This window comes from Antennarius striatus, chromosome 2, assembly GCF_040054535.1.
Source record: "Antennarius striatus isolate MH-2024 chromosome 2, ASM4005453v1, whole genome shotgun sequence".
NCBI classification, from domain to species: Eukaryota; Metazoa; Chordata; class Actinopteri; order Lophiiformes; family Antennariidae; genus Antennarius; species Antennarius striatus.
The window spans coordinates 20,279,426-20,290,711 of NC_090777.1; the positions used below are offsets into that span (position 1 = coordinate 20,279,426).

An 11,286-nucleotide genomic window follows, 5' to 3' on the forward strand; every position below is an offset into this window, starting at 1 on the left:
TTTGTTGTTTTTTTTAATCAGATAATCAACTAGCTGTACTGTCCGTATCTGATTATTTCGAGCGGCGGTAGGGACGCTTTTACGTAATCTCGCGATAATCTGCGAGTTTGGCGTCTGGCGCGCTCGAAGGTTTTCCTGTTGCATTGTAAAATGGCGCATTGTTGTCACAAGTGCATCGCGTCTATCTGGTCTAGATTCTGATTCTGATGTGTTTCCGTTGTTTAACTAATTATGCATTTCATAATGTAACGGTATTTTCCAGTAATAGATTGCACGTTCATTCATCCTCGTTTAGGCTTCGTCTTAAAAATAGGTCCTAAAAACTGGTTTTATCACGTTAGCAAGCTAACACTGGACCTGCTAGCTTGTATTCAGAGGATTTTTTTCCAGAAACAGCAGGACATTCGACAGAGATGGGATACCTAAAGCTGATAGAAATTGAAAACTTCAAGTCGTATAAAGGACGACAGATTATTGGACCTTTTCATAAATTTACTGCAATCATCGGACCCAATGGATCTGGTATGTTTTGATTGCAATAGCCGCTTGTCGCTTGCTAAAATAAGACGACTTGCTAGCCTTTGCTAACGGTAAACATAGCGTATTTATTGCCCACTGGCTTTAAATAAAGTAAATCGTGCATAGTTGTTATGTTAGCGTTGTGTGTTCTGCTGAAGGTTTGACCACTAAACGAACTCGGTGTTGTGTTTCATGACAGAACCTCTTCATTGCATGTAAGCGTACGTGTAGTTTTGTTTTTAGTGCACTTAACTTTTTCGTTTTGGAAATGTTTTCGTAATGTCACGTTTTGTAGGGGTTAGTGTTATCATCCAGGTTTACCAATACGGGATATAATTGAAAGTGGTATTAGAATACAATTGAGGTACTAATTACTGTATTAAAGTTAGTATATTTGAACAACACCTCAATGACCAAAAGGAAACTTCTCAAAAATGAATTTAAATAGACTGCTGCTCATTTTGAAACTCATGGACAGAAGCGTTAAACATACAGCGTGATGAATACAGTGCTCATTTTTGTTTGTAAATTGTTTATTTGTATGTGCAATGTCAGTGAAATAAATGCAATGCCTCTATTGCAGGAAAATCCAACCTTATGGATGCCATCAGCTTTGTTTTGGCAGAAAAGACCAGTAACTTACGTGTGAAGACTCTGAAGGATCTAATTCATGGCGCACCAGTGGGGAAACCAGCTGCCAACAGAGCCTTTGTTAGTATGGTTTACCAGGAGGAGGATGGAGAGGAACGATCCTTCACCAGGGTCATCATTGGTATGAGCCATGTTGTAATAAAGGATTCACATATGTCATTCATGCATATCTTTGTGGGAAAACATTAGTTTAATAATTTTATCAAAAAACTAAAATTCAGTAAAGGGAAAAAAAACGTTGCTTCAGGGTCACATATTCAAGTACAGCTGTACAACCATAAGAATATTAAACATTTTTAGAAACTGTCATAAAATGTTTTTGGTCCTCTTAACCAGAGACTTTATAACACTGTATTACACTGAGCTCACATTTATGATGAATCCATCCACATTAAGTTGGGACTTGTAATTGGCACCTAATTATTTGTCACAGATTTATCAGAACTTGTTAGGGCAGACAATTTTGTTATGTAAGTATGTCTTTATTATAAGATAATTGTGTTTCTGTAGATTGATTAATAGAACAGTTCATTGTGCAGATATTGCATGAAGCCAGTGGGCCTGTTTTATCCCGTATTAATATTCTTGCTATGTGTTCATTAGGGTCATCTTCTGAGTATCGCATCAACAACAAGGTGGTGGGCTTGCCTGAATACAGTGAAGAGCTTGAAAAACTTGGCATTCTGATCAAGGCTAGGAACTTCCTGGTCTTCCAGGTGAGATTGACCTTCTATGAACATGTTCTAAGAGAAGTCTTGACTGGCAGTTGTTTATTTTTATTACAATATATGAGTAATTGATGATGATTGTTCACTGAAACAGACAAGTTGTATTTTTTTGTACTTTCTGTTGTGAGAATAATATAACTATACATGTGTCTCCACACGTTGTTGCAGCTTTAAATGTAGTTTGCGATTTATTACAGACCCAAAATGTCAGAATTATAGTGTAAATACATTAACACCTGATAACAATGTTTTCAGTGGCTACTGTTAATCCCAGTTTTTTCCTTGCCCACTTCCCCACCAGGGTGCTGTCGAGTCTATTGCCATGAAGAACCCCAAGGAAAGAACGGCTCTGTTTGAAGAAATCTCACGGTCTGGAGAGCTGGCCCAGGAGTATGACCGCAGGAAGAAAGAGATGGTGAAAGCTGAGGAGGACACACAGTTCAACTACCATCGTAAGAAAAACATTGCTGCTGAGCGCAAAGAAGCCAAGCAAGAGAAAGAGGAGGTATGCAATTTTTGATCTATAGGACTAGAACAGTACCAGTGACATTTGGCATTGAAACATTTACATTTGAAAAAAGTTGCATTGGCTCTGAAACAATCAAAAACCACTAGTACCTTTGACTAGGAAGAAACACATTTCATTTTTTTAGTAAATGGTTGTTTTGAAGTGTTTGTTGTTGAAAAGCTTCGGCTTTCTGTTTGTCAGTTTTTTATGTACTGCCAGTATTTTTTCAGTGTCAAAATATCAGGAATTTGGTAGTTTTGGATGAATTTAAGGTATGTGTGATTGTGGGTGGGTGGTGGGTAGAGCTGTGTCTGAGGAGCAAACCTTGAGTGTTGCGGATTCTCGTTTTTCAACAGCTTTACTGATCAAACTCAAGATAAGAAAGAAATTAACTCAAATAATGAGTAAATTAGTTTTTATTTTTCATCAGGATTTTGTTCATTACCAATTAAACTACACAGAATAGAATTACTGAGGTCAGATAAAAGAGATGCTAGGACTTTTGTGAATAAAGTTCGTCTTCTTATTCTTCCAGGCTGAGCGGTACCAGCGTCTGAAAGATGAAGTTGCCAGGGCTAGTGTTCAGTTGCAGCTCTTCAAGCTGTATCACAATGAGACTGAGATTGAGAAGCTGAATAAAGAGCTGGGTCAGCGGAACAAGGAGATTGATAAGGACCGTAAAAAGATGGACCATGTTGAGGAGGAGCTGAAAGACAAGAAGAAGGAGCTGGGCAGGCTGATGAGGGAGCAGCAGACAATTGAGAAGGAAATTAAGTAAGTGACAACTACATGGCCTTTCTGTATACATAATGTTTTAGATTGATGATTCATTAATCTCTTAATTCTTCCCACAGAGAGAAAGACTCAGAGTTGAATCAAAAGAGGCCGCAGTATATCAAGGCCAAAGAAAACACCTCACACAAAATCAAGAAGCTAGAAGCAGCACGCAAGTCACTGCAAAATGCCCAGAAGATGTACAAGAAACGCAAGGCAGACATGGATGAGCTGGATAAAGAAATGAAAGCAGTAGAGTTGGCCAAACAAGAGTTTGAAGAGCGCATGGAGGAAGAGGCCCAGAGTCAGGGCCAAGATCTGACACTGGAGGAAAATCAGGTGTAATATTATAACTGAGCCTGTGTAAAAGCCCTTAAAAGAGTAATTCTGTAAACTGAATGGATTGTTTTGCAAATATCAGACAAACATAATGACATCCCAGTGTACATTCTATAGACAGCCTAACTTTTGTGTCACCAGGTCAAGCAGTACCATCGTCTAAAAGAGGAGGCCAGTAAACGGGCTGCTACGCTGGCACAGGAGCTGGAGAAGTTCAACCGGGACCAGAAGGCCGATCAGGATCGCCTTGACTTGGAGGAGAGGAAGAAAGTAGAGACAGAGGTAAATTAAGACAATCATTGCCACATTTCTCAGGGCCAAATATGTAGATTTGAACTACCTTGAATGACCACAACCATGTTTTTCTTTTTCTACAGGCCAAGATCAAACAGAAGATTCGTGAAATTGAGGAAAATCAGAAGCGTATTGAAAAATTAGAGGACTACATTTCCACCAGCAGGTTTGTTCTCATTCTCCCCCACCAAAGGGGAGATATGGGGTCCCCCTTGTCCAACACAACAGCGTATGGTCAATCCATAGTTTCCTCCCTCCACCTGTTCTTGGTCAGAGGTTTTAGTTTGTGTCATTTAAAGTGAGCTATGAACCAGGTTATTACGTTTTGAATATCTTTATTTAATCCTTTGTTCATGTTCCTTCGTCCCCTCAGGCAGTCACTGGACGAGCAGAAGCGCATGGAGGAGGAGCTGACTGAAGAGGTGGAGATGGCTAAGAGAAGAATTGATGAGATCAACATGGAGCTCAACCAGGTGCTCTAAACTCACAAAAAAAAAGCAAATTATATCTCACTCTAGACAATGTAAATACTAATGTAAAATATTTCTAACCATACAAATGATGGTGGAACATTAATCCAAGCTAGTTGGCTAGAATGCTCAATAAGTGCTGTCTGCACTCCCGCTGTTACTACTGCCAGTTCGACTTGTGTTTGACATGTGAAACTAAGATGTAAAATGCTCTGTAACCAATCCCATCATCATTGGCTTTTTACTGTAGGTAATGGAGCAGCTGGGAGACGCCAGAATTGACAGGCAGGAAAACAGCCGCCAGCAACGAAAGGCTGAAATCATGGAGAGCATCAAAAGACTCTACCCCGGCTCTGTGGTAAGTGAGAAAATAGGTGTGGAAACAATGTAATCCAATTTTGCAAAGGTGTAGTTTGAAAATATTGGGTAGATGTCATGCATAATAAGTAATCTAAAAAATCGTAATGAAATAAACTTATGTGCTGTTGTCCTTTTTTTATTTTTTTTTTCTTCTGTAGTATGGTCGTCTTATTGATCTGTGCCAGCCCACTCAGAAAAAGTATCAGATTGCTGTGACCAAAGTTTTGGGCAAGAACATGGACGCCATTATCGTTGATTCAGAGAAGACTGGCAGAGACTGTATTCAGTACATTAAGGAGCAGCGAGGGGAGCCCGAGACCTTCCTTCCTCTTGACTACCTAGAGGTGAGCACTGGACAGTACAGAGAAATGATTTGCTCAGCAGTTGTTGGGCTGTGGACCAGAGGGTGGCCGGTTCATGACCCGTGTGAATCAAAAAGTTTTAAGTGTGAAATGCCGAAGTGCCCTTAAGCAAGGCACTGTCCCCTTATATGTTGCTCATTGGGGCACCCCAAGAGGGACCTGCCCACCGCTCTACCTCGCACCATTATTTACATGCCTACAGGCCCTTTGTGTGTTTGTGTGTGTATGTTTCGAGCCTGCACCATATATACATGCGTGTAATGAGCACTAACAGGAGTGGAAAGATAATTTGCCCTTTGGGGGTCTAATAAAGGAAACTTTATATAGTTAATGATATACACATCTTGAAAAAAACCTCATTTAGTTTTTTTTTTTACATGAAAATAGAAGAAAGGCCATCCAGGTTTAGCTTATGTGTAATGCATTTTAAGTGTGTAATTTAGAAGTTTTGACAGCCAACTATATTTTTTGACTGAAAATGGGACACCTAATAATGAAAAAACAATTTAAGTACATGTATTTTTTAGTATTACACTATGCCTTTGTTTTATCAAAGGTGAAACCAACTGATGAGAAACTAAGAGAGCTGCGCGGAGCCAAACTGGTGATCGATGTGATTCGCTACGAGCCTCCCCACATCAAGAAGGCGCTCCAGTACGCATGTGGCAATGCCCTGGTCTGTGAGAATGTAGAGGATGCACGAAGGATCGCTTTTGGGGGACCATACAGACACAAGGTACTTGACGTTAATCACAAATGTTTTTTTATGTACAGTGGTACCTCTACTTACGAAATTAATTTCTTCTGGAAGAAATTTTGTAAGTAGAAAATTTCGTAAGTAGAGACGCGTTTTCCATGTAAAGCCCTAATCCATTCCAAGCCCCCCAAAATTCAGACATAAATGTTTTATAAAGCATAAAAATGCATCAAAAGATATAACAAATACATGTTACAATTACATTATTACACAATAAATGAGGGTTGTGCATACTTTAAAAAACAAAGAATAGAAATGATGGTCATTTACTTTTTAACTGCTGTCTTCATTGTTTTTTGCCCTCTCTGGTTCATGCGCTCCTATCTCACGATGCCAGGCAACAGAGTGAATTCCAGTCCTCCTCTAGAACTTCTCCAAGCACCGACGCGATGCCTTAAACTCCTTAAATTCTCCTTTGTTTTAATAACGTGGTGATCGTAGATGCATTACGGCCATATTCTTTGGCGAGATCAACCTAACGCATCCCCTTTTCATGCTTTTCTAATATCTCTTGCTTTGTATGGACAAAAAAACTCTTCGTCTTTTGTTTCGTAACTCGAAATTTCTTTCGTAACTAGAGGCAAATTTTCCTGTTGAGGCATTTCGTGAGTAGAAAATTTCGTATGTAGAGACATTCGTAAGTAGAGGTACCACTACATGTTAATTTCATTTCTGTGCCATGACATTTTATATCTATTGTATATTGAGTTGAAATGTAGCTATTCTTATGCCTGACGTTTTCTCTTTGTACTTCCAGACTGTGGCCCTGGATGGTACTCTGTTCCAGAAGTCTGGAGTCATATCTGGAGGAGCCAGCGACCTGAAGGCTAAAGCCAGGCGCTGGGATGAGAAGGCAGTCGATAAACTCAAGGAGAAGAAAGAAAAACTCACAGACGAGCTCAAAGTAATTATACTTTGTGAGACCAACATCAGTGATGTTCTGGCTGAGACCCTATAGGTTATCAGGATATGCAATAAGGGTGTTTATGAAGTATGATGTACTGACGAGGTTTCTGTTGAATTCCTCTGGAATTTTCTTCTGTCATCACTGTAGTTTGATGTATCACCACTTGTGAACTCAACATTGTTCCTGCTGAATGTGTGTTTTTAAGGAACAAATGAAGGCCAAGAGAAAGGAGGCAGAGCTGCGTCAGGTGCAGTCTCAGGCCCACGGTCTGCAGATGAGACTGAAATATTCCCAGAGTGATCTGGAACAGACAAAAACTCGTCACCTCTCCCTCAACATGCAGGCACAACATACCCTCAGTATTTTTCTCTCTGTTGTTTGTTATTGCTTCAAACTGCTCATTGAAGTGCATTTTACTTGCTCCATGCAGGAAAAGTCTAAGCTAGAGAGTGAGTTGGCCAACTTTGGTCCTCGTATCAACGACATCAAGAGGATCATCCAGTCCCGGGAGAGGGAGATCACAGACTTGCGAGATCGTATGAACCTGGTGAGATAGACAAAACTGATTGTTTGAATCCCATTGGTGGATATTTGGCCTTGTAATATTAAGTTGAGTCTTTTTCAGGTGGAGGATGAGGTGTTTGTTGAATTCTGTAAGGAGATTGGAGTTAGGAACATCAGAGAGTTTGAAGAGGAAAAGGTGAAGAGACAAAATGAGATTGCGAAGAAGCGGTGAGTTTTAAAAGGTCATCTTTATACATTTAAGTTAACCTGTCACAGGCTTCCTGTGGTTTAACTGGGGTAAACATCCTTTTGCTTCAGTCTTGAGTTTGAAACCCAGAAAACCCGCCTGGGTATCCAAGTAGACTATGAGAAGAATCAACTGAAGGAGGACCAGGAGAAAGTCATGATGTGGGAACAGACTGTCAAGAAAGATGAGGCCGAGATAGAAAGACTTAAGAAGGTAAAAATATAAAGTGAAGGATGAACTCTGAACTCAAAACGGTTTCATTCAGTTTGAAATAATGCCGTGTTTCTATTTGTGATTTTCTCTGTAGGAGGAGCACAGACACATGAAAATAATAGATGAGACGATGGCCCAGTTGCAGGACCTGAAGAACCAGCACCTTACCAAGAAGTCAGAAGTCAATGATAAGAACCATGAGATGGAGGAAATCCGCAAAAAACTGGGTGGTGCCAACAAGTCAGTGACTGCGAACACAAGTATGAACGTAATTTCCTGTTTCTTAAAGATTTGTGTAACGAGCCTTGTTTTTGTGCCCATCAGAGAGTTGACTCAGCTCCAGAAAGAAGTGACTGCCATTGAGACCAAACTGGAGCAGAAACGCAGCGACCGTCACAACTTGTTACAAGCCTGCAAAATGCAGGATATCAGGTTGCCCCTTCGCTCTGGAACAATGGATGACATCAGCCAGGGAGAGGTAAAGGCAAACACCCTCTTACAGGCTCTCACCTGTACATCACTGGACCTGAAATAGTAGATGTCATCTTTTGTTTGTTTTATGTTTGAAGGGGAGTTCACAGACGGATGATTCCAGCAGCCAGAGAACATCCAGCAGTGTTCTTGCTAAAGAAGCTCTCATAGAAATAGACTACAGCAACCTGTCAGAAGACCTTAAGGTAAAAGATCCGAATCATGCGAGGGGAGATGAAAGAACGAGGGAGAAAGAGCCATTTGTATTAGAGATATAATATCTCTGAAAGGTAATTTCATCCTGACTCCCTACAGGATGCACTGTCAGAGGAAGAGATCAAGGCAGAAACAAACACGCTGCAGCAGCGTCTAAATGAGCAGCAGAGTATCCTACAGAGGATAAGTGCCCCCAACATGAAGGCCATGGAGAAGCTCGAGAGCGTCAGGGACAAGTTCCAAGAGACCAGTGACGGTAAGTTGGCAGTAGGGCCAGGTATTACTGTAATGGAGAAGAAACAAAATGATGCAGGTTTACAGTTCCTTACTAGAGTCGTCTGTGATCTTATGGCTGTTTCATTTGTTCCCTCAGAGTTCGAAGCGGCTCGAAAGAGAGCCAAGAAAGCCAAGCAAGCCTTTGAGCAAATCAAGAAGGAAAGGTTTGATCGATTCCATAATTGTTTTGAATCGGTGGCCACCAATATTGATGAAATCTACAAGGCCCTCTCACGCAACAGCAGTGCCCAAGTACGCCTAAATGTTTATTTGTTTCATTTTTTAAAAATAATAAATTACATGATTTTGATATGCCAACACAAACTCACAGATCTCAGGTGTTAAAGAGTGTGTCCCTGTCCTGTAGGCGTTCCTGGGCCCAGAAAACCCTGAGGAACCATATTTGGACGGGATCAACTATAACTGCGTGGCTCCGGGGAAGAGGTTCAGACCCATGGACAACTTGTCAGGAGGAGAGAAGACTGTTGCAGCCTTGGCTTTGCTCTTTGCTATTCACAGGTATGCAGTATTAAAACACATTTGATGTCACAAAATAAAACTTGCGCCATTTGAATCTTTTGACATCATTTCTCTTGGTCGTTTTTAGCTACAAACCCGCCCCCTTCTTTGTCCTGGATGAGATTGATGCCGCCCTGGACAACACCAACATAGGCAAGGTCTGTCCAACAATGTCTGATTTAGTGACATCAACTTTTCGATCAGTTTTGTTTGTGATGTCAAAATCTTGTCGTGGTTTTGTTAATTATTGTTGCTCATCACCTTAAAGACAAATTGCAGTTTATCATTCCCCCCGTATCCCCAAGGTGGCCAATTACATCAAAGACCAGTCGGTGCAAAACTTCCAGGCCATTGTTATTTCTCTGAAGGAAGAATTCTACACCAAGGCTGACTCCCTTATCGGTGTCTATCCAGAGGTATGTTTTGTCATTATTGTATGTTTACAGTACAATGCATAGAACCTTTGTTTATTGTAGTTTATCTACAAGCCTCCAAAAGTCCGAATTTTGTTCTGTCTTGAAGATGTTAATTTACATTTAATCTGTAATGATTAAAAACATTTTAAGAACAGAGTACTTATTGACGGTTAAATATCACTTTGGCCTCAAAAAGCACAACTTGTATGCTAATGTTCAAACAAATGATTGACTGGTTCAGAGTAATAATGGGATGTGGTTAATAATGGTATTAAACCGACGAGTACCGTGTGAAGCAATAATGTAGATTTTGCAGCTCATTTGTGAATCTTCTGTATTTGAAGCGTCGTAGTTCACAAACATCTTGACAGATACATACATACAGTATTTTTGCACTATAAGGCGCACCTTCAATGGACACCCTTAAAAACAACAACAACCTTTTTATATATGAGGCACACTGGATTATAAGGCGCACCTTCGGTTTTTGAGAAATTTAAAGGCTTTTAGGTGCGCCTTTTAGTTCGGAAAATACTGTACATATGATATTAACTGATATTTCTTTTCCATGCACAGCAAGGAGACTGTGTCATCAGTAAAGTGCTCACATTTGACCTCTCCCAATATCCTGACGCCAACCCGAATCCAAATGAATAGGATGAGAACTCCTGACTGGTGTTTTGGCGAGTCGGATGTTCACCTGCTCTCTTTGGATTGCTAACATAATCTGTAGTCAAACATCATATATATTCTGTAGGTCCCATTTATTGTTTTGTTTATGTTTTGATATGTTAGAGTAGAGGATTCTTGGATTTTTTTGTTTTGTTTTAGTTGTGAGTCTATCTTCACAACGGCAACCAGATCTGTGTACATTTATGCAAGTCAGCCAGAATCCATGTACATTTCTATGTTAGCCCTTTTTCAGTTGGGGATATAATTATGATATATAATTATGATTATCAATGAAATTAATTGTAATCAAGTGAAATTGAACCCAACCTTTTTTAATAGACCGTAGACATTTTATCAATGATAAAAATAAAATTTGCTGACTTTGCCTAACACTATCATTTGTTCTTAGAGCTTTTATACTGTGTATGGCCCTTTTTTTCAAATGTGTGTTTTATAGTCCTTGCCTGTCCTCTGAACAGATGTGTTTGCTTTTCAAAAAATCATGTGCTCTTCAGCTAAACATAATGAGGAGACTTGTTACAGTATGTTGTGTCCATACCTTATGTGGTCGCTATATTAAACCCTTAGTTACCAGCTACTGCCGGTGCTTTAAAGAGATCACGGAGGTTTCTCAAAACCTGTCATCAGTAAACGAATCATCTAAGGTTGTATGGCTAACTCAAGTCTGTTTTATTGTTTGCTTTGCTTCAATAAATACATTTGAATTATTTAAGGTCTTGTTTACTTTTACTAATGTAACTTAGTATGATGACGATTTGATTTCTGATTCACGGTGCTGTTTGTTTGCTTTGTGCATCACTTTTTTCATTTACTTTATTTTTATTTACCTATATTTGAACCCACCATGCAGAAAGTCACTCATTGGTTTCCATTCCATAAGGAGGATTCTTTGCTTAGTTAGGCAATGCTATTTTTAGAGGTCTCTCAGTTTTCACACTTAGGTCTGGGGGGAGCGTCCAACCTTATTTTTTATCAAGGCTCCGTTAGACCAGTTGCCTCATTTGAGATCTTGTCTATCTGGATTTATTTACTGGAGAAATCACGCCTTTTGTGTGAAGGATT

At 39.8% G+C, this 11,286-nt stretch overlaps 1 protein-coding gene across 2 annotated transcripts; it reads left to right on the forward strand.

Moving 5' to 3' along the window:
* Nucleotides 1-172: 172 nt before the first annotated feature.
* Nucleotides 173-10,931, forward strand: smc1a (structural maintenance of chromosomes 1A). Of its 2 annotated transcripts, XM_068325102.1 has the most exons (26): nucleotides 173-522; nucleotides 1,103-1,291; nucleotides 1,774-1,886; nucleotides 2,200-2,403; nucleotides 2,942-3,180; nucleotides 3,261-3,519; nucleotides 3,661-3,801; nucleotides 3,897-3,979; nucleotides 4,187-4,286; nucleotides 4,534-4,641; nucleotides 4,802-4,987; nucleotides 5,562-5,741; nucleotides 6,520-6,666; nucleotides 6,875-7,012; nucleotides 7,100-7,216; nucleotides 7,295-7,401; nucleotides 7,492-7,633; nucleotides 7,728-7,873; nucleotides 7,958-8,111; nucleotides 8,203-8,310; nucleotides 8,420-8,576; nucleotides 8,694-8,848; nucleotides 8,964-9,115; nucleotides 9,204-9,273; nucleotides 9,421-9,531; nucleotides 10,108-10,931. In XM_068325102.1, exons 1-26 carry the CDS (start codon nucleotides 414-416, stop codon nucleotides 10,186-10,188), a joined length of 3,696 nt encoding a protein of 1,231 aa, XP_068181203.1. In that variant the 5' UTR covers nucleotides 173-413; the 3' UTR covers nucleotides 10,189-10,931. The 2 variants fall into 2 exon arrangements, with proteins under 2 accessions (XP_068181203.1, XP_068181197.1); XM_068325096.1 differs by having other exon boundaries at nucleotides 6,875-7,216.
* Nucleotides 10,932-11,286: the final 355 nt, after the last annotated feature.